Here is a 23,770-nt window from a genome sequence, read left to right on the forward strand (position 1 = left end):
GACTCCCACTTTATCTGTGGTATTCACAGGAGTCCACTGATTCCCAGCAAGAAGAATTCAGGGGCATCAGTGAGATGCAACAGAAGGGAGAAATGGGACTGTCCTGTAGTGAAAAGTGTGTGGATGGCTGGATGAAGGCCCGTCTTGAGTGATTTTTGCCTTTGTGCTTTCTAGGAAGGCCTATGAAAACTTGGCCACAAATCCTATTACAGTTTGTTGTTGAGACCCAAAGTATGGTAACCAACCTCTAGGTAGGGAATGAAGATCTCCTGGAATTACAACTGGAGATCTCTGGAGATCAAGTTCCTCTGGAAGAAATGGCAGCTTTGGGAGGTGGACTGCATGAAATTACATCCCTACCAAATTCCCTCTTCAGATCTCCAGGAATTTCACCAGCTGGAGTTGGCAACCCTAGCCCAGAGGCTGGTCACAAGACATACACTGTTGATCAATTTTTTAAATCCTGCTTTTCCTCAAGGCAATATCTGTGGTTCTCCTTTCCTCACCTTGCTGTCAAGTAGCTTAGTCTTCTAGGATCACACCCAGTAAACCTACATGGCAGAGAGTGGATCAGAACTAGGATCTCTCAAGCTTTCTTCAATGCAAAATGGTTCTAGTGGAAAGATGGAGAAGCTCCAACAGCCCACCAGTTCATAAATAACAGCAGATGGTTTCTCCAACGCAGCAGCCTAGTTCCTCTCTGTCTTGCCCAGCATTTGACATGATATTGTTTTATTGTCAGGGGCAGTCAGCCTCAATACCTTTGCCCCAGGAGAAATGGCACTGCTGCTTTGCTTCGCCAGAGGAAAGGGGGATATGGTAACAGTTTCAACTCCATGCGTCAGGGAGGTCAATGAAGCTCGAGACCCAGTTCAAAGTGAGTGACCGATTTCTGCAGAAATGAGAAGGCATATGTGCCTTTGTATCTTTTTTTTTAATTCCTTACTTTTAACGCTCCATGATAGAATTTGGGATTTCCCTGAAAGGGTTGGCCGAACAAAGGGAACCCTTTATATATTTCTGTGAGGTTTCCTCCCTCCCATTTCAAAGCTCTGCCTTTCCATTTTAGCCGTCCTGGAGAGCAAGTGAGATTACCCTGTGGCAGATGGAAGGGGCCCCTTTGTTGTCGTAAGCACGTTTCCTGGAGGCATTAGAGAATTCCTGGCTGAGTACACACACCACACACACACACACACACAGCTATCCTTCCCTCAAAGCAGTCTCTGTCTCTCAGCTTTCTGTCTCTTCCTTATTAATACCCAAGTTCAAATCCCTGCTGGTTTCTTGGAAGCTTGCTGGATGATATCACGCCAGCACATACTCCAAGCCTCGGCCGATATTTGGATGGGAGACCTCCATGGAATGCCAGGGTCATGACACGAAGGCCAGCAAGGGAAAACTACCTCCAAATGTAAACTATTACAAGATAAGAAGGAGAATATTACTAAATGGGTAGCAAAATTCTGCCTGTTCATTATGAAAAAGAAAAAAAAATGATCTGAATATGGTATCCCCCTTAGATATTTTTGTTTTGTTTAGTGTTTGTATGCTGTTTGGCGTGTTTACAAAGTATAATGATATATAGATGGATAGTGCTGGAATACGGGAGAGAGATCTGCATTCCTGTTTTGTTGTCGATATTTTGGAGATTTGTAATATATCTGGTCATTGACTGTAAATAAAGTCTTCTTCTACCTCCAAATGTCTTGTCTTGAAAACCCCACCAGGGGTGACTTGATGGCAGGAAAAAAAATGCGCTGTTGATGTTTTCAGTTTAAATCTGTTTAAAACAGATCCCAACACATATCCTATGGAATGATCATTCTAGGTGTGTAGCTCTCTTTGTCAGATGCACTACGGTATATTTATTTAATTGTTTATTAGATTTTTACCCCACCCATCCCCAAGGGGCTCAGGGTAACAATATGTCCATGATTGCTGTGCTAATATTCACAACAGTAAGCTGACAGGGGCAGGAAGAGATGTTACCAAGAGAGACTGCTTTGATTTAGGCTAAAAAAATTGTTTTAAGGAACTGTTCTGGCTTGTGCATTTGCTAGGACACAGTGTGACTCTGTTTTATGCTTTAATTTGAAATGACCATAGAGTTCCCAGTGAAGTAGAGTGGAATGACATCACTTCCAGGTTTGGCCTATTTTCCTCATGGCCAAAATAACAACCATTGAGAGGCATAGTGGAGTCAATGGGACCCCCAAAGGGGTCCCAACCCACAGGTTGAGAACCACTGGCTTAGATCCTAAAAAAACTTACCGCTGATGGAAAGCCTTCTTCACCTCTTCCTCCCACAGCAATCTCAATTTCCCCCCCGAACGACCCTTTCACAGGGGTCGCCTAAGACTCTCTGCATCAGTGTTCTTCCATCTGTAAAATGGATAAATGTTAGGGCTGGGGGTCACCACAACATGAGGAACTGTATTGAAGGGTCGCGGCATTAGGAAGGTTGAGGACCATTGGTGCAATCCAAAGTCTTGTTGAAGGCTTTCATGGCTGGAGCCAACTGGTTGTTGGGCCTTTCTGGGATATGTGGCCGTGGTCTGGTAGTTTTTACTCCTAATGTTTCGCCCGCCTCTACAACTGGCACAGCCCGGAAAACTCACAACAGCCAGAAATCCAAAGTCCCAGCAGAAAAAGAAGGTAGTTCTACCAGTTTTAGGGTCTGAAAACCCAGGAGAAGGCTGCAGAACTCTCATCCCTGCTTCATTACCCACCAAGATTAGGCTTTAGATGTGATCTGATACGACCAGTGTACCAACAATGTTGAAATCTTTCCAGTTTTCCCGCTCTTTCCCCCACCCTCCTGCCCTTTGACCTCAACGGGTTGGAATATTAACCAAAGGCAACCTTTGTGCTAATGTTAGTAGAGATTTTTCTCCCTTTTTTGTGCTCCGCTGCCCCAAGCAAAGAGAGAGGGTTAAACTCTAGCACCGTTGACACCACACCCCCGTGTCCTGTTGGAGCTCTGCCAGAGACTGCATAAGGCAAACAGTTTTATTTGATTAAGATGCCACGGACGTCTCTTGAGGGAACACCCCAAAAGCTTCTGCAGAATGGTAGTGCTATATCCAGACTTGAACATTTTGTTTTCTGGGTACTATGTAAGGGGAATGTTTTAAAAATCATGAAATAAACACTCAGCAGTTAATTTTGTCCAAAAAAGAGGAAATGTGTGTGTGGGGGGGGATGTACCAATTTTTACTGGTACAGAAGACCATTCTGGGATCATGTCTTGCCTTTTACCAGTAAGCAGAAGGTCACATGGATGGGCCTCGGTGCACGCCAAAGGCACTAAGTGAGTCCAAATAATACTGCATTCTAAGTAATTCGCTGCAAATACTTCTATCCTGCATAGAGTCCCGTTGTTTTTGGATGTACTGATTCGGACTTTGGTTTCATCTTGTGGCTGAGATGCTCATCCATGCACTACACATCCCAACACTGGCATGGCATATCTAGGGTGGGACAAGCCAGGGCACATGCCCGGGGCAGCACTTGACGGAGGGTGCCCTGACTGGCCCTTTGCAAGACAGGAAGTTGCTGGGCCTCCTCCTTCGGGTTGCACTGTGCCACAGAGCTGGTCTAACCCATGGTTTAGTCTCAAGTAAAGTGTGTATTTGAGTGCGACCTCAGTCTACCTGCAAACAAGTTCTTCTCAATTTCAAATATACCAGTACTTAATGAACCTGCTCTAGAACTGGCATAGATTTGTACTAAGGGTGCTTGAACGTAGAAAAGCTTTATTTGGGACATTAGGCTGACAGCTGAAATGTATTTTGGCATGTTGTCTTCAAAAACAGTTGTGATTTAGCCAGTGGTGGGATCCAAAAATTTTAGTAACAGGTTCCCATGGTGGTGGGATTCAAACTGTGCCGTAGCGCCAATGGGGCTGGGCAGGGCACAACGGGGGCGTGGCCGGGCATTCCGGGGGCAGGGCATTCCTGGGCGGGGCTGTGGCAAGGACGCAGCTGCTGCACCGGTCCTTGGGCGGGAAATGATTGCACGCAGGTGCAGGCTGCCACACACACCGGTGCACCTCCTGCTAGACTGCTTCAAGTTCTGCGCGCTTCTGCTGAGAGGAGGGGCGTAACTAAGGCAAAAATCACGTGGCAAAATCACCACTTAGTCACCCCCTCTCGGCACACATAAATAATTAGTAACCTACTCTCGGGAACCTGTGAGAACCTGCTGGATCCCACCTCTGGATTCAGCTTTTCTGCATACTCTTTAACCATGGTCCTCATGGACGTCTGCCGGCCATTTTGGACATTTTCTGCCCAGCTGGGGCCATGTTGAAGGCCTCCTGTAATGCAAATAGCTCAGTTGAACTCCTCTTGTGCAGTGCAGTTAAACCCTTCTGAGAGAAAGGCGGAGGGGAGCCAGTTCAGTAGCAGACAGACAGGCTTTCATTTGTAGGCTCTGGACCTCTGAGGTACTTTGCCAGAAAGACATTGTTCAGGGCTGTAGCATCAGAAATTGGGGGCCACAACAATCAATACGTGGTCTGCAGCCCAGCACATCTCAAGCTCAACACACAGAAGGTTTTTCCTCAATAAAGTACTTCTTTTGTTGGTTTGTGCTTCTGGGGCTTGTCTTAAATGTGGTTGTGGATGAATAACACAAGAACTGAGGGTTGCCAATCTCCGGGGGGTAGCTGGAGATCCCTCACTATTACTCTCACTATTATTCTCACTATTGCTCTCCAGGTGACAGAGGTCAGTTCACCTGGAGCAGGGGTCTGCAACCTGCGGCTCTCCAGATGTTCATGAACTACAATTCCCATCAGCCCCTGCCAGCATGAACAATTGGCCATGCTGGCAGAGGCTGATGGGAATTGTAGTTCATGAACATCTGGAGAGCCGCAGGTTGCAGACCCCTGACCTGGAGAAAATGGCAGGTCTGGAAGGTGGACTCTATGGTATTATTATTCCCCACTGATGTCTCTCCCTTCTCTAAACACCACCATCGTCAGGCTCCAATGCTAACATCTCCAGGCGTTTCCCAACCTGGAGCTGATAACCCTACAATAACCTATTTTGATATCTGAGCTAGAATCAGGAACTGTAGAGGAGGGCAAAGATGCCGTTGTCATTCAAGGTATTGAGAAACTGCAGGTATTGCTGATTGGGATCTCTTCCACTTGAACCATGGAAATCAGCCCCCCACCTACTGGGTGAAACACTCCGCCATGCAAAGACTGAGGAATTAGTTAAAAGGCAAATGGAGCAGCAGGTTAGCAAACATTGGGAAAGCTGCCCAGGTAAACAAGGTGTTTGTTAGTGGAGAAGGAAACATCTGATAGGAACAAACCTTCTGATCTGTGGTTGCCGAGAACTTTGCTGAGTCTGCAGTTAAGGGTGCCCTGTTTGTTACTTTGACCCAGTTTTTAATGGACAACCTGTTTGCTCTTTAGTAGTTTTAAAACCTTCTGTAAAAATGAGGATAGAATAATTACATGGCTTGTACACCTTTCGTAAGAGTAAAACGAGGCTTGATGGATCACACCAGAGGTTCTTCTAGTCCAGCGTCTTATTTCTCACTCTGGCTAGCCAACCAGATGCTTCTGGGAATCCTACTAACAAGGAATAAAGGCAATAGCCACCCCAAAAAGTTGTACCCCCAACTGGCATTCAAGATCATATTGGTCATCGTCGGTAATGAACGCTCATGGACTCTTCCACCTCGATGGATCTGTCAAATCCCCTGTTAAAGTCTTCTAAAGCAGTGGGTGTCACGTCATAGTGGTTTATTTACTAACTGGTTATGCAGCCAGTGGCGTATTTACCTAGGGAACATGGGATACCCTATGTCCCTGGGCGCCCCCTAGTGGGGGTGCAAAAATTTCAAGTTCATTTGTGGGTTTTTTTGTATTTTTTAGTTTTTTCCAGTTTTTGGCTTGCAGGGGCGCAGTTTTTAGGCTAGCGGCACCAAAATTTCAGCGATTTTTCAGCAGACCCTCCTGATGATACCACCCAAGTTAGGTGAGGTTTGGTTCAGGAAGTCCAAAGTTATGGACTCCCAAAAGGGGTGCCCCATCCCCCATTGTTTCCAATGGGAGCTAATAGAAGATGGGGCTACACCTTTGAGGGTCCATAACTTTGGACTCCCTAAACTAAACTTTCCCAAACCTAGATGGTATCATCAGGAGAGTCTCCTAAAGATACCCTGAAGTTTTGATGCTGCTATCTTAACAATAGCACCCCTGACAGCAGGCACCCTCCAAATTTATTTTAAATCCACCCCCTTTGGCATGGACTTAAAGGGAGAATGTGAGGTCCCCAGTTTAAACATTGAAAGTGATGCTGTTTGGGGGTGGATTCCTCTGGAGGGGTTTTGTGACAGATACTGCTGACATTTTTTTGGTAAACATTTTGCTGGGGGTGATTTGTGAGAGATTAACATGCTTAATACCAACTTGCACTGGCTTGGAGCAGTTTCTCAGGCTAATAACCTACCTCATAGGGCTGGTGTGAGGACAAAATTAGGAAAGAGAATTGGTGGGGAAAGAGCCCGCCAATTGCTGGGGGTGGGAGGTGTTTAGTGAGCTGGTGCAAAAAAATCATTGTTTGGTCATGGTGGGGGAGGGTGGCCGCCCATATGGGGGGGAGGGGCGCCAAACTCAGGTTTTGTCCCCGGGCTCCAGTTTGCCTAGATATGCCTTTGTATGCAGCATGTCACATAATCTGAAATTAAGACATTCAGTTAAGGCATCCAGTATTCCACATTATGCAGTGTGTGACATGATGTTGTGTAAATGGCCTTTGAGGACCAAAGAGCTCAAAATGAAGTGTAGAAGAACAGCAAATAAATTCCTAATCACGGGCCATGAGTATGTAGATTTGCTAGGTATTCAATTTCTAATCCTGTGTCTAACATGTATTTCTTTGCCTGCCATTCTCAGTGAAACTCACGGAGGATTACATGGTATAAAACAATGCAGTCTCCTAGCATGACACCTCTAATAAGCAATGCTCGAGACCAGGATTACAAATGAGAAACAAAGGCAAAAAACAAAAGGACCAGATATGACACGTAAAATGTTAATAATGCAAAAAATATGGAATAATGAAAGTAACGCAGCAGGATAATATATACTGTACACAAAAATGGTTGGGAAACAATGGGAGTTTATGGCATAGTTGCCAGACTGGCTGAAGGAAGTCCCCTTGTTTTATCTTGGGCTTTTGTGACAATGTTCCTCTTACTGAAATGAAATCAGATTGCAAAAATGTATCAGTCTCTCTTTTTACAAAATTGGTGCTTTGCATGTTTGAAAGTAGCCCACAGTCCAGGAATGGATCACTTCCTAACTATCCAAGGGATCAATTAGTACCTTCTAGTTTTGGGGCATTTTGCAAAGAATGCTCGGCCTAGATCAGATCTTTTTGTATTAGCTGTTCAGAGATCCTAAACATCCAAAATAAGCTCTCTCATGCTGAGAAATCAGATCATGCCAGTAGAACATGGAGATTCTAAATTAAAAATAGCACTCATCTCTGATCTATCATCTACCTGTCCTTTACATACACTGTTCATAATTTAAACGGCATTTTAAAATACACCAAAGGGCCCTTTCGCACATGCAGAACAATGCACTTTGGATCCACTTTCAATGCACTTTGCAGCTGGATTTCACTGTGCGGAATAGCAAAATTCACTTGCAAACATTGGTGAAAGTGGATTGGAAGTGGATCTGTCTGTGTGAAAGGTCCGTGAGGAAAGTCATTTTCAAATCCTGTCTTTAATTTCTGTAAGAAACCGTTCATCAGTCACCAGGGAAGCCAGCCTTTGGAGCAGAATGAACTGGGATGCCTTGAAGTCATTAAAGTTTGGGTTGTTTTCATTTGTCTTCAGCCACCATGACCCACCAGTTTCCAGCCCTCTCTACAGAGCAGAAAAAGACCCTCTCCGAGATCGCGCAGAGGATAGTGGCCACTGGCAAAGGAATTCTGGCTGCAGATGAATCTGTGGGTGAGTGTCACTGAATCAACGTCCACCATCCTCTTTCAAGTTTTCTTTATCTCAGTAAGGCCCCTTCCGCACGAGCCAATAAACCCAGGTGTAGGATAGTAAATAACCTGTTTTGGGGGGTGGGGCTTCGCACAGATCCCGCCCCAAAATGACTCTACTCCGTTTTGTTTCCCTCAACTCATGTTTTTTTAGAAAATCGCTAAACAAGCAAGTCTTTTCAAGAATACTAAACAAGCAAGTCTTTTCAAGAATCCCAGGTTGCAGCCGCTCACAAGTGAATGTCCGGGAAGGAGGCATTTTATTTGCCTCCCTTTTCCTTTTTTAAAAAACGTGCAGCTTTCATCTGCCTAGTTACACAGGTGCAGATGGCTGTATTGTGGTACATCAGCATTGCCATGGAGGGTCATTTGTGCATGCCTGTGTAGGCATGGGTGGGAAGTAACTTTTTTAAAATAGATGCATCTCTGTGATTGTTTCCGTGGGCACGGATGCATGTGAACACTAAAACAGGAAGATGGGTTCCTTTATCCCAACTGCAACTTGTTATACATTTTCTGTGCGGAAGGGGCCTAAGTGAACTAAATAAAATTATGCCTGTATGCCAAATATAATGATTCAAAAAGAATGTGCCATTCAGAGCTGGGTCGAGGTCCATGTTCAGATTTGTTTATGTGATGGTGGTGGGTAGTCCCGTAAAATCACAGCTGGCTTACGGAGACCCCGTAGGAAGAACATTTCAAGGTTTGTCCAGGGCTTAGATTGGCTTCATTCAGTCCTTTGTAGATCAGGAGTAAAAGGTCTGTAATACATACTGTACTATGTGAAAGCCTTTTCTTACTCCTTTTCTGCCCCTGCAGGTTTGTGAAGGTGGCAGTCCTAAACATAGCTTATATCAGTGATGGCGAACCTATGGCACGGGTGCCAGAGGTGGCACTCAGAGCTCTCTCTGTGGGCACACACAATCAGAGTTCATCATGTGGGACCGCCTTCAATAATAATAACATCTAGGCTGGCTCAATGGGCCGCCGGTTCGACATTATTAGCATTAAACCTAAGACCTAGTTTTGGGGAAGCAGTTTAGGTAACCCTTTTAAGCGCTGTTAAACCCCACTGATTTTCATGCAAAGAACTAAAGCGCGATCCTTTACCTGGGAGTAAGCTCGGTTGCTAGCAACGTGGCTTGCTTTTGAGTAAACCTGAGTAAACGTGGGTCATGATTCACCAATCAAGAGTTGCATGGTTGCTTCAAAGCAAAGCCACACCGACTACCACCGCTTTACTCCCAGTAACACATGCCCCAGAGCCAACCATTTTTTTCCTAAACTAAACCTCAGTATTCAGGTTAAATTCGCCGGGTTGGCACTTCTATGCTATAAATAAGGGTTTTGGGTAGCAGTTTGGGCACTCGGTCTCAAAAAGGTTCACCATCACTGGCTTATATTGTATTGTCGAAGGCTTTCACAGTTGAATATTGGTGTTGTAATAGTTGTCTGGTCATATTCTTAGCAGTACGCTCTGACGTTAAGCTTTCAGTATTTGTGGCTGGCATCTTCAGAGGATCCTCTGAAGATCCTCTGAAGATGCCAGCCACAGATGCAGGCGAAACGTCAGGAGAGAATGCTGATGGAACACGGCCATACAGCCCGGAAACCACACAGCACACCATAGCTTATATTCCCTTCCAAAATTCAATGAGAGTTCTAAGTTGCGCCCAACAAATCAGTCCCCTTTACCACAATTTTTAGCCACTGTCAAATGCACGCCCATGCCCTTCTTCCACCAAATTCAGTTGTAAAAAGCTTGTGAAGTTAATAGTTGTCGTACTCTGTTTCACCTAAAGATGTTAGTTCAGCCAGTTGAGATGCAGAGGTTGGAAAAAATCGTATGCTTCCCCATTATAATATAGTCCCGAACGAATATGAGAATTATCGTCCATTTTTATGCGCTGCTTTTGTCAAAACCATTCTTTTGTGCATTATTGAACATGCTACTTTGATGCAAGAGAATTTATGCCAAAATGTATTTTCACTTTCAAACTTTCAAATGAATCGGCGGGGAGGGCAGGGCTAGATAGACGCTAGGACCCAGGTGAAGCATTCTACAACAAAGAATGTCCACCACGCTTTGTTCTGTGGTGGAGGAATATACAGTTTACTACATCTTTATGTGAAACAGAGTACAGTAGTTGTCAGTAGTGAAGTTGGGGGCAAATTGAGGAGCTGTCAGTGACCTTCCACTGCTCTTCACAGGTACTATGGGTAACAGGCTGCAGCGGATCAGTGGAAAACACTGAAGAGAACCGGCTGCGGCTCTTCCGGAGACATCCTCTTTCTCTTCAGATGCCTCCATCAGTCAGCAAATTGGCGGAGTCATTTTCTTCCATGAGACCCTCTATCAGAAAGACAATGCTGGAAAGCTCTTCCCAGCCGTCATCAAGGATAAGGGCATCGTGGTTGGAATCAAGGTGATGGTCCAAACTCTGAATCACACTTAATTGTGGCGGGGGAATGGAATTTCCCAAGCTATCTGAGTATACCCCATCACAAGAGGATGGCTGTCAGGCACATATCTTTGAGAACAGATGGTAGGGTGGTTCTCAACCTTCCTAGTGCCGCGAACAATTCTTTTAATACAGTTCCCTCGCGTTGTGGGTGACCCCCCCAACCCTGGGCCATTTATCCATTTTGCCAGATGGAGAACATCATTTTGTGAGAGTCTTAGGCTAATTCCCTGTGAAAGGGTCGTTTGACCCCCAAAGGGGTCCCAACCCCCAGGTTGATAACCGCTGGGCTAGAGGTATTTGGGATCTTGAGCTGCATTAGCTGGTGCTGTTGGCTCAAGCCACCTGGCTGACTGTTGTTAATGCACAACTATCAGCAGAGTGATGCAGATCACAAATTTCAAGCATGCATTCATGCTATGTTCCTCTGCTATGTAGCTTGTATGCATGGATCCTTCAACATCTCCTCTACCCTTTCTGAGTGCTTTGGTGACACTAGTTTTTCATGTGGTTTTTTCCAGCTGGATAAAGGTACAGCCCCATTGGCAGGAACTAATGGAGAAACCACCATTCAAGGTGAGGCGGCGTGCGGGCAAGGCTGTGGGTGGCAGACTGGGCAAGGTGGTGAATGAGCATAGGCTGGTGGGTGGGGCAATAAGGAGAGGCCAAACAACAAGCCTCCACGCTATCGTAGTGTGGGTGCCTGGGTTGTTAGACCTCCCTCACCTCCCAAGATACACCACTGAATGTTCACAAACATTCTAATGCTCAAAATAAAAGGAAGAGTCATGGAATGGTAATGAACATGGCTTCTGCAAGAGGATTCAGAAGTCTCTTAAACTGGGGGGAGAATTTTTGGTCGATTCCCCATGGTCAATTAATCAACCTGAAATAACCAGGTTTCAGGAAGAACTCCCCACTGCTTGAGCGACAAACAGGGATTCATCCCGTTTTCTGGTGCTCGTTCTCCCCCTTATCCCGTGTCCTAGCAGAATCTGCTTGCATGTACAACTTTTCTCCTTAGCACCCTTTCGATCTAGTTTTGTGGGGAGGAACGGGGGTCCAATACGTGTTTAAAATTCCTGCCGTGGAGCGTGAGAGGCAAGTCTAGCAACCATTCAGCTCACCTATTGCATGCAGCTCTTCCGATTTCGCTAGCATAATCTAAAACCGCTTACACGATTAACCGCTCACCCCTTCCAAAGTGAGCTTAAAACTCCACTTAAACGCTTCTTAAACGCTTTAAACGCTGGTCCGGGTAAAATGAGTGAACCTTCAAGTTCCTGCCCCCAAAAGGTCCTGCCTGCCCCAACACGCACTTCAGCCAATCAGGAGAGACTCCGCAAAGCCAGACGCGGTGGTGGGGACTGCTACATTTCTGGAACTGGTGACAAAGCCTTACATGTCTTTTGCTGAATACACGCTTGTTGTGGGAGGTTGAAACTACCATTAAAAGGTTCGCTTTCTTTACAAATCTTTGTTTGATTTAGATCAGGTCGAACAGTCCTTCCAGATAAATAGGGAATCTGTTACTCATCAGTTTTCTACCAGCATGGCCATAATTGGCCAATTGGCCATGCTGACAGAGGCTGATGGGAATTGTAGTTCCTGAACATCTGGAGAGCCGCAGGTTCCCTACCCCTGATCTAGATAGAATTTCCCTGTGGGGAATCGACCCTTCACAGAGATCTGGGAAAAGACACACTTTACCGTGGGGGATTGGGTCTTGAGAGCAAAGTCATTTTCATCCAGAAAATACAAGGACCTGAGAGAGGGAAATGTTGGTGGCTACATCTAGGGAAGGCAGGGAGTGCAAAACCGCCTGTGGTAGATGTACGCAATCACGCCAGCAGATCTTCCCTTCCTGGGGCATTTGACACACTTGGTAGCAGCAGCCATAGCCCTCCCTGGTGCTGGTCACGGGTGTTAGCGATGCAGCCAGAGCTCTGTGCCTCACAGCCAGCATAGCGGGCAGTCCAGGGGGGTTACGTTTATAAGGAGCTCTACTTAGTCACCTTCCTCCTGGCCATTTGCCCCATTGTGCCAGTGATCGGAACAGCTAGCTTAAGCCACCAAAAACATGGCATAAGTCTGTTCTGCCCAATAGAGGTTTCTTGGTGATGTGAAGGCTTACCGTATATACTCGTGTATAAGTCGACCCCCATGTAAGTCAAGGCACCTAATTTTACCACAAAAAAAACTTAAAAAACTTATTGATTTGCGTATATGTCGAGGGTGGGAAATGCAGCAACTACTGGTAAATTTCAAAAATAAAAATAGATACCAATAAAATTACATTTTTATTATTATTATTGTTGTTGTTGTTATTATTTAATTTGATATACCGCCCCATCTCCGAAGGGCTCTGGGCAGTGTACAGCATAAAATCACATACAATCATCATAAACATCCATAATTATAATAAAAACAGCAGTTATTAATTGAGTTATCAGTAGGTTAAATGTTTTTGAATATTTATTTCAAAGAAAAACAGTAAACTATATGTAACTGCTGCCGGAGTTTTAATGTTTAATGTTTAATGTCATGTTGTTGAGTTGCTGTTGATAACAGCCATGTTGTTGAGTCACGAGCCCTTCAGGAAGAGGCGGCTCCAGGAAATTCTAGTGTAAAAAATATAATAAATAAATAAATAAATAAACTAGCTCTGTAAGTGGAAAAGAGGGTCAACAAAAACAATATGGTCTCAACAATAACTTTAAAAGTACAAAAACCTTAGCTCAACCAGCAACCAAGCTTAAACACAAGAGTTAAAAAATCCTTTTTGGGTCAGGGAGGAATTGCTTATGTTAGTAGTACCAACATTTCAGAGAGTCTTTAGGAGATTCTCGATGATATTAATTCAGTTTAGGAAGTTTATTCAAGGGGTCCAAAGTTATGGACCCTCAAAATATAGCCCATCTACTATTAGCTCCTTATTGAAACAACAATGGGGATGGGGCACTCTCTTTGGGGTCCATAACTCGGGACTCTGAACCAAACTTTACTAAACTGGAGGTGGTATTATCAAAGAGTCGCCCTTGAAAAAATCCCTCGAATAGGTTTAGCCTTAGGAATCCTGCGGTGCTCTTTCCAGATGTTTCAGGATAAGCAGGGTTACTCCTTATCAGCCTTCGTACCAGCATGGCTGCAATTGGCCATGCTGACAGAGGCTGATGGGAATTGTAGTTCCTGAACATCTGGAGAGCCGCAGGTTCCCTACCCCTGCGCTAGCCTAAAAACTGCGCCCCCTGGCAGCCAACAAAGTAAAAACCCTAAAATATTTTTTAAAATACACCTGACTCGCGTATAAGTCGAGGGGGGCTTTTTCAGCACAAAAAATGTGCTGAAAAATTCAACTTATATGCGAGTATATACGGTATTAAAAGCCTCTCTACACTGCTGGGAAGCCTCTGTTGGAGCGGCTGGGTTGCACCGCATTGGCACCGTGACTTACTGCCCCTGAGTTTGGATGGGGCTCTTACACAGCAGCCAGGGTTCAAGAACAACCACAAAAGAAGAAGTCATCCTCAGTTAAAAGCAGGGATTCAGGGTTGCCACAGTACCAACTGGTGTCTGTGTCAAGCAGCGTCAAGTCTAATGCTTCTGCAGGGCCACTTCTCAATCTATTCCTCTGCTCCGAGCACTGCAAAGCTCCTACAAAATACTAAGACGCACCTCTTCATCCCTGCAGGTCTGGATGGCCTAGCGGAACGCTGTGCCCAGTATAAGAAAGATGGAGCCGATTTCGGCAAATGGCGCGCTGTGCTGAAAATCACCGATACCACTCCGTCTCCTCTCGCCATCCAGGAAAACGCCAACACGTTGGCCCGTTATGCCAGCATCTGCCAACAGGTGAGGGCTCTCCACATTTCAGCGTGTAGCTGCCAGCTTGGCTGGTGAGCCAGGTGATAATTCAAGGCCTAGTCACTCCTTCCATGACTGCTTGTCAGCTCATGAGCCACAGTTGCTGGCTATCTGTGCCAGGCAGACTTCCGTTCACTGCGTTGTCTTTCCCATCTTCAGCATGGTCTGGTCCCTATCGTGGAACCCGAGATCCTACCTGACGGAGACCACGACCTCCAACGCTGCCAGTACGTGACAGAAAAAGTAAGTTGGCACACCTTCTCTCAACCAGCCTGAACTAAATTAGATGCACATTTTTAATTCACTGAAATGACAAAACCAAACTATCGAAGAATCACTTCCTTATTTGATTTAGTTACATAGGCCCTGACCTGGATGGTACAGGCTAGTTGGATCTTGTCAGATCTCCAAAGCTGCGTAGGGTCAGTCCTGCTTTGTAATTGGATGGGAGACCACCAAGGAAATCCAAGGTTGCCGAACAGAGGAAGGCAATGGCAAACCATCTCTGTTAGGCCCCTTCCGCACAGGCAGAATAATGCACTTTCAATCCACTTTCACAATTGTTTGCAAGTGGATTTTGTTATTCCGCACAGTAGAAGAAGAAGAGTTTTGGATTTATATCTCCCCTTTCTCTCCTGTAGGAGACTCAAAGGGGCTGACAATCTCCTTGCCCTTTCCCCCTCACAACAAAAACCCTGCAAGGTGGGTGGGGCTGAGAGAGCTCCGAAAAGCTGTGACTAGCCCAAGGTCACCCAGCTGGCATGTGTGGGAGTATACAGGCTAATCTGAATTCCCCAGATAAGCCTCCACAGCTCAGGCGGCAGAGCTGGGAATCAAACCCGGTTCCTCCAGATCAGAATGCACCTGCTCTTAGCCACTGCTCTTAGCCACTATGCCACTGCTGCTCCAGCTGCGTCTGTAAAATCCAGCTGCAAAGTGGATTGAAAGTGCATTATTCTGCATGTGCGGAAGGGGCCCTAGACTGGAGTAACTCTGCAGAGGATTGCACTGAAAGTGTAGTAAATCCCACCCACAGAACCAAGCAGTCCTATCTCAACCCTTCACTACAACCTCTTCTGGCTTCCCAGGTGCTGGCTGCGGTTTACAAGGCCCTGAATGATCATCACGTCTACCTGGAGGGAACTCTGCTGAAACCCAATATGGTGACTGCTGGACATTCTTGCTCCAAGAAATACACCCCTGAAGAGGTGGCCATGGCGACTGTCACAGCCCTCTCTCGCACTGTGCCCGCTGCTGTTCCTGGTAATTCTCGGATCCTGCCTTCCCACCGTCCTGGTCTTCCTTACATTTGTAGTCTTCTGCTCAGATGTTTTATGTTTTTCACTGGACTCTCAGGAAAGCATTCCAGGACCTGCAGCTCTCATCTATCTCACACTAAGACAGGTCGATTCCCCACTCACCATTAGATGCGCGCTCCTCCCACCCCTCAGCGCGCGTCATTTCGGATCCTGGTCGGAAGTACGCCTTTTTGAAACCGCGCGCCGAATGCGGAGCAGGGGTCCCCTCCACTTTCACTTTTGAAGTGGGGAATCGACCACAGCTTGGCTGGCAAAAGAATCAATGCTTTGGCTTCAATAGTTCTTTCTCTCTGATTTTTAATCTTGTTACCTAAATGGCCTAACCCAGAGGTGGGATCCAGCAGGTTCTCACAGGTTCCCGAGAGTAGGTTACTAATTATTTGTGTGTGCCGAGAGGGGGTTACTAATTGGTGATTTTGCCGCGTGATTTTTGCCTTAGTTACGCCCCTCCTCTCAGCAGTAGCATGCAGAACTTGAAGCAGTCTAGCAGGAGGTGCAAAAACCCGCTGCATTCGTTTCCCGCCCAAGGACCGGCGCAGCGGCTGCGTCCTTGCCACAGCCCCGCCCAGGAATCCCCTGGAATACCCGGCCATGCCCCATTGTGCCCCGCCCAGCCCCATTGGCGCTACACCACAGTTTGAATCCCACCACCATGGGAACCTGTTACTAAAAATTTTGGATCCCACCACTGGCCTAACCTTGTTACATTCTCTCCCAGCCCCACCCAGAGTCCTCCTCAGACCATAAAGTACATTTGCACTAGCAAGTTCCATGTTGGGGAAACTTAATTCCCAGGTTTGTAGGACCAAATTAATATTGGGACTGTAGTGTGCATGAAGGTGCTACGGCTCCATAGGGTAATATTTGGTTAGCTGGGAACTCCACATGTTCTGATGGAGCACACAAAAATGTCCTCAGTGTGGCAAGTAACTACGCATGGGGCCACTTAGATTGGGAAAATGGCACAGGGGTGGTTGAAGTCCATTCTTCCTACACACTATGCACTGTAGTCCCAGTTTGAATTGGGTTCCACACACCTAGGAATTGGCTTATTCCAGGTATACGTCTGGTTGCAAGATGCCTGAAGGATCTGGGGAAAACGTAACGGGCATTTAGACCTTTGTTCTGTTCTCTTCCCTGAAGAGCAGCTTTTAAAAATAATTTGACTTGGATAGACTTGAAAGGTAGTTAACAGAGAATTACAGTGAACACTTTCATGACTCCCAGTTCTAAAATTTAAAAGCCATGTTAACCTGGTCTCCAGCCACATTTTTCATTCTTCTTTTACTTAAAGAAAACAGATATTACCTCTGATGGTTGGCTATTTGCTCTTTACTCAGTGTTTGGAAATGGATGCAAGAGACCTTTTTTGATTAAATTCTCGATTCAGTACAAACGCATCCTGGAGAATGAAATACAGCTGATTTACACCACAGATGCATATTGGTTATACTCCAGGACTGGCCATGCTGGTAGGGGCTGATGGGAATTGTAGTTCCTGAACATCTGGAGAGCCGCAGGTTCCCTACCCCTGCTCCAGGTTAATTGTCATGGCTTTTTTCAAAGAATTATAGGAAGGGTAATTCAGCGTTTAAAAAGCTGGGAATGTAGGACGTCTTAAAGAATAATACAGTTCCATTCCACCATAAATGTGCTAACTGCAGGCCTTATCCTTGAAAGTTTATGCTGGAATAAATGTTTAGTCTCAAACATCCTCTGGGGATTGTAGTTTGATGATGCTCAGATCTCATGATTTCTAACTCTGAGTCTCGAGGAGTCCCTAAGGTAGCGGTGGCGAACCTATGGCATGGGTGCCAGAGGTGGCACTCAGAGCCCTTTCTGTGGGCACGCGTGCACAGAGTTCATCATGTGGGGGGGGGCGGAAAATTACCCCCCGTACACACACACCTAGGCTGGCCTGGGCATGATCCTTTACCTGGGAGTAAGCTCAGTTGCTGGCAATGGGGCTTGCTTCTGAGTAAACCTTCCTAGGGTCGCGATTCACCCATTCAAAGCGTTTCACTGTTGCTTCACTAAGCTTACTCCCAAGTAACATGCGCCTCGGAGCCAACTGTTTTTTCTAAACTAAAACATCAGTATTCAGGTTAAATTGCTGTGTTGGCACTTTGCGATAAATAAGTGGGTTTTGGGTTGCAATTTGGGCACTAAGTCTCGAAAAGGTTCGCCATCACTGCCCTAAGGCAAAGCAAACATGTTTATATTGTAGATAGTCAATTCCTTCTTTTGGTTGCTCATACCAAAGATACCAGGTGCTGCATTCTTACCTTTATGCTGATGTCAAAGACGTGGATTCATTTGAAGATTTCTGCAGACAGAAAAGAGGGATGACTCCAGTTGGATGCTTTCCTTGGGGATCCCTTCATCTCCTTTTCTGATCTGTGCTCAGGAGGGGAAGGGCGGCAGACAAATAAACAGACAAATAAAAAGAGTAATAGTTTGGCTGCTGTGAGAGTGGAGAGGCAAGAAAGTCATGCTCTGCTAAGGAGAAACTCATTTCTGAGGGGAAATTCCTTCTGGTGAATCTAAATCCATATACAGTAAGGCCCCTTCCGCACACGCAAAATAATGCATTTTCAAACCACTTTCACAACTGTTTGCAAGTGGATTTTGCCATTCCGCACAGCTTCAAAGAGCACTGAAAGCAGTTTGAAAGTGCATTATTCTGCATGCGCGGAACGAGCCTAAGTGAAGTAAGTATAAGGCCCCTTCCGCACATGCGGAATAATGCACTTTCAATCCACTGTCACAATTGTTTGCAAGTGGATTTTGCTATTCTGCATAGTAAAATCCAGCTGCAAAGTACATTGGAAGTGGATTGAAAGTGCATTATTCCACATGTGCAGAAGGGGCCTAAGAGTCAGTGTCTTGCAAATACGGTACTCTAGTTTGACTGGGCCACACACTGTAGCATTCATTGCATAATGGTTAATTCGTCTCTCCCCACTGTGACACCTTACTCTCTTTCCTGCAGGGATCTGCTTCCTTTCTGGAGGCCAAAGTGAAGAGGAGGCTTCTGTCAACCTCAACGCCATCAATCTGTGCCCCCTGCCAAAACCGTGGAAGCTGACTTTCTCCTACGGGCGGGCCCTGCAAGCGTCAGCTCTCGCCGCATGGGCTGGCAAAGCCGCAAACAAGAAGGCTGCGCAAGAGGCCTTCTGCAAGCGGGCCAAAGTAAGTCTTCTTTGCAAGTCCCGAAACCCTAAAGCAGAGAGATGCGATCGAACACAAGGAGTATCCACAGAGGGCAAGATCGAAACATAATTGCATGCTGTGAGCCGGTTTCCTCTGATCTTTAGGGACCGCTTCACATACAAGGTGCATGTTTCAGTGTGATGGGTGAACTCAGTCAACAGTGTTTGCAAACATGTGCCATACCTGTGCACTGATCAGAGTCTCCTGCTCCCTGTTGAATGCAAACTACCTGTATGATTTCCCCTCCCCCATGTCTGTATTCATTGTCAACAACTGTTAACGCGCTGCCTGGTAACTTTTAATAGCTTCAGACCAACCAGCTCTCGGCAGCGCAGGGGAACAGAAACGGGACCCAACACAGCGAGTATAGTGAAATAATAAAAGGTTTTATTGAGATGTTGACCTACGTGTCAGCACCTCCACACCACGGCAACTGCAGCAGCCTAGCAGCTTTACAAGACCTTAAAAGCCCTTTCTCCCACTGGGAGTCTGGGGGAGTCCAGGACAGTCCACCACCATTCACTAACAAAATACAAAGTAACCAATCATGCATTTGCAATACATGGGAACCAATCAGAGTTCGATGGGCAGCCCCTTCTTGGATTTCGTGGCTAGAGTAAGGCGAGGCGATGACGTGTACACTGGTGGGAAGAACACAAAGGAGTCCCTTGGGTGCTTGGGGTCGGGAAACGAAACTTGATGACGATGGCCCCCTTATCTGCCTGCTGGTGAGATTAGGCAGGGTGAGGCACTTTTTCCGGGGTCCCCTTTGTCAGCGTCCATCAAGAGTTTTACAAGTGAAAGGGGCAGGCTCAGGTAGAGCAGGGGTGGATTCCTGCCTTGAGCCAAGGAGGTTCCATGCAGATGCAAATACAGAGGATACAAAAGATAACCATAAATCCTACTTCCTATCTAACACAGTTGGCTTCTACCTACTTAATACAGAAATAAAAACATAGTTTAATCTTTATTCAGAACAAAGTCCAGAAGTGGAATAAATTCACTTCTGGCTCCGCTATCACAATCATTTTCCATATGCATACACAATACTTTCTCCTCCTGTCTGATAACGAACGATCCATGATTTGGTAGTAAGGGGGAAATGCATGCTCCAATAAGTTTTTTTTTTTAAAGGAAGGCGTTAACACAATTCAGGGTGGATTTTTTTCAGCAGGAAAAAGACTCCCATATTTTATCCTTTCAGTACAAGTGTTCCCTGTTCGATCTCAAATTCTTTCTTCTCTAAACAGACTTTCTTCTTTTTTTCTAGATCAACGGTTTAGCCTGCAAGGGCCAATACGCCACTTCTGGAAAGAGCAGTGCAGCCGCCAGCCAATCACTTTTCACTGCGAGTTACACCTACTAGATCCCTGCTAGCGACCAGCTCGTTCTTCTGTGCAGAAGGAGGAGGCTCAAAAGGAATCGTTCCCATAACTCAATCTGGTGGGAAGCTGATCTGGAACGATTAGCACCTTTGCATCCATCTATTCTTCAACGCAAGGCTGACATAGCCCCCCACGTCCACACACGACAAAGAAATTGGACTGGTTTTATAGGTCCGTTCTTAACTGACTTTAATTCTCTCTGAAGATGGCTGGGTTTGAGAGGAGTCCATAGCTAACTGGAAAGCTGATCAATATCAGACCCCAAATTATTGTCACTAGAAATGAATAAGAGTTGGTTTTTTATACCCTGTTTTTCTCTATCGAAAGAAGTCTCAAAGCGGCTTATAATCACACAACACCTCCCCGCAAAACACACACTTTGCAAGGTAGATGAGGCTGAGAGAGATCCGAGAGAACTGTGACTAGCTCGAAGTCACCCAGCCGGCTTCATGCGGAGGAGTGAGGAATCAGACCTAGCTGTCCAGATTAGACGCTTCCAGCCTTGAGAATTTGAAAACCAGAGAAAAATTGGAACCCCTTTATTGTAAAATGTTCCCAGTCCATAAACTGTGAATTATGTTCCTGCTGCAGCAAAAATAATAAATGCCTGTTAAAAATTCGCAATGGGTACCGTTTTATTCCTTTCCTGTGTCAACAGTACTCCAGCTGATACTTAGTTACTACATGGAGTATAAGTATAGGGCAGTGATGGCGAACCTATGGCACGGGTGCCAGAGGTGGCACTCAGAGCCCTCTCTGAGGGCACGCACAAACAAAGTTCATCGTGTGGGGGGGAATCCCCCCCCCCCAACACATCTAGGCTGGCCTGGGCTGCTGGGCTTGATTATTAGCATTAAACCTACCGTAAGACCTAGTTTTGGGGAAACAGTATAGGTAACCCTGTTAAGTGCTGTTAAACCCCACTGATTTTCATGCAAAGAACTAAAGCGCGATCCTTTACCTGGGAGTAAACTCGGTTGCTGGCAATGGGGCTTGCTTCTGAGTAAACCCTCCTAGGGTCTTGATTCACCCATTGGAAGAGTTGCACGGTTGCTTCAAAGCAAAGCCAACAACTACCACCAAGCTTACTCCCGAGTAACGCGCACCTTGGAGCCAACAATTTTTTCTAAACTAAAACCTCAGTATTCAGGTTAAATTGCCATGTTGGCACTTTGCAATAAATAAGTGGGTTTTGGGTTGCAGTTTGGGCACTTGGTCTCAAAAAGATTCGCCATCACTGGTATCAGGGATCATTATTCCAGGAATTTGTGAGCTAGGCAGCGCTGGTCCCTAATCCAAATGTAGAGGAAAGGTGGGGTTATGCCACTCATCTCCCACTTGGACCCCTTCCGCACATGCAGAATAATGCACTTTCAATCCACTTTCACAACTATTTGCAAGAGGATTTGGCTATCCTGCACAGCTGCAAAGTGCATTGAAAGTGGATTGAAAGTGGATTATTCTGCATGTGCAGAAGGTGCCTTGGCCCATACACAAGACTGGCTTGTGAGATCTCTGGTATCCCTTCTTTCTTTCCCCTTATGTAATATGTTGGATCCTGTTATCTGCTAGGTGGAACTCTGCAATTCAGAAAAAGCCAATTATGAAGTTATGGAGACCCTCTTGCACGATGCAGCGTAAGGGCTGCAGCAGGACATAAACTGGGCGAAACCACCACCTTCCTTCCTTGTGCTAGCAAAGGAAGTACAGTGACACAACACAAACTGGTGGAAGCAATTTTGCTCAATCTTCTTTTCCTTCCTGTATCCTTACGCAGCACGTAATCTTGCCCGCAAATGGCCCATAAGCCTCTGCTTTGGCTTCTCAGGGATGAGAGGAGGCTGCCATAGGAAGGGGAAATGGTTGAAATGGTGGTTATTACACTTTCTGAGTAGCCACATACAGTGAGAAAAGCAGAATGAAAACATTCTAATACATTGTGTGTGTCAGCACCTTCAACACAAGCTGCAGTTCTACGTATACTTATTTGGTAGCAATCAATTAGGTTTGTTTTGGAGTACACAAGTTAAAATAGGCAAGAAGTATTTCTGGGTTTTGCACCGGCCACTAAGTGTTTGATTGGCTAATCAGAGCTGAAAGGGCTTGAGTGAATATTTGCTGATGCATGACAGATTTTTACTGTTATGTTTGCACATTAATCAATTGTATTTGGGGACACAATTACACATTGGCTGCAAACCTACCCATCTGCTCTGCTGTGGGCCTAATGGTGAATATCTCTCTGTTCTAAATCGTCATTTCTCCAAGGAATGGACAGGACTAAGGAAAAGGGAGCCGTGATCTTTAAAAGTTTCTAAATTCCCGTGTTTTCCCTAGATACTCCCTTTAATTTTGGCAAGGAGACATTATTTGCCATAGGCTCCATGGAATGTGTTGGGATCGTCTCTCCTTAATTGTTCATAATTTAGCTCATTCAATCTGATTGGTGTCATAAAACCTTCTCTGAAAAAACAGCATGGAATGCATCTTTCTACAAAAATTAGGCAGTCCTATGACAGTAAGTGTATGGGAAAATTTAGAGGTCTAAAAATGTCTGGGGCACATATATAGGCTGATGTAGGAACTCTGATTAGATCAACACATTCTGATTTTGCTTATTGAAAGTCAGCATGGTGTAGTGGTTAAGAGCAGGTGCACTCTAATCTGGGGAACTAGGTTAGCTTGTGCAGTCCAACACAGCTGGGTGACCTTGGGCGAGTCACAGCTTTTCGGAGCTCTCTCAGCCCCACCTACCTCACAGGGTTTTTGTTGTGAAAGGGAAGGGCAAGGAGATTGTAAACCCCCTTGAGTCTCCTTACAGGAGAAAAAGGGAGGATATAAATCCAAACTCTTCTTATTATTACTATTATCAATCAACCAACCAACCAACCAACCAACCAACCAACCAACCAACCAATCAATCAATCTCTTGAATAAAAATGGGAGGGCGGGATCCAACTCTATTCTCATTTGTTAAAAACTGTTAACCCAATTGCCCCAAATCTTATGAATGGTTTGAAGAACCCAGCAACAAAACCACCTTGAGTTAGGTATGCTCAAACCTATTTAATGAGATGCCAGTCCCAAGCTAACTGAATTTTGTTCTGCATCAATGCAAGCCAAGTGGGCAATTTAATGAGGGTGCCAATGACAGCTGTTCAGTTCATTTCAAAATAATAAAGAGTTTGGATTTCTACCCCCCACCCCCACCCCCATGGATTTTTCCCGCCTGCCACCCGTTCTCCCACCTTAAGTCATGTCAGTTTCTTTTCTGCTAAGATGCCAACCAGTGTGATAGCCCACCATTTCCGAAATGTCCCCCAATCACGTTTTCTTCCCTTGGCAGTGACTGTGAGCACCCTGTCCTCCAAATGTGCACAGCAACAGATTTACAGCAAATGCAGCCGTTGTGAGCAATGGCCCCGTTTTCTTTTCTGTTTTGGGTGCTCACAGCACGTAGCTAGGCAGATGCACACCTTTGGATGTGGATGGGACATGCTGCT

The 23,770-nt window shown here is 45.7% G+C and overlaps 1 protein-coding gene across 1 annotated transcript; it reads left to right on the forward strand.

The window, feature by feature from the left end:
- Positions 1 to 7,869: 7,869 nt before the first annotated feature.
- Positions 7,870 to 20,886, forward strand: ALDOB (aldolase, fructose-bisphosphate B). Its single transcript, XM_048504578.1, is given in 8 exon segments — positions 7,870 to 7,986; positions 10,236 to 10,450; positions 11,008 to 11,062; positions 14,178 to 14,338; positions 14,510 to 14,593; positions 15,439 to 15,613; positions 18,662 to 18,861; positions 20,153 to 20,886. Coding segments are annotated over 8 exon segments (1,098 nt in total). The 5' UTR covers positions 7,870 to 7,874; the 3' UTR covers positions 20,249 to 20,886.
- The last annotated feature ends 2,884 nt before the right edge of the window (positions 20,887 to 23,770 follow it).

Source organism: Sphaerodactylus townsendi, linkage group LG07 (assembly GCF_021028975.2).
Source record: "Sphaerodactylus townsendi isolate TG3544 linkage group LG07, MPM_Stown_v2.3, whole genome shotgun sequence".
Classification (NCBI taxonomy): Eukaryota; Metazoa; Chordata; class Lepidosauria; order Squamata; family Sphaerodactylidae; genus Sphaerodactylus; species Sphaerodactylus townsendi.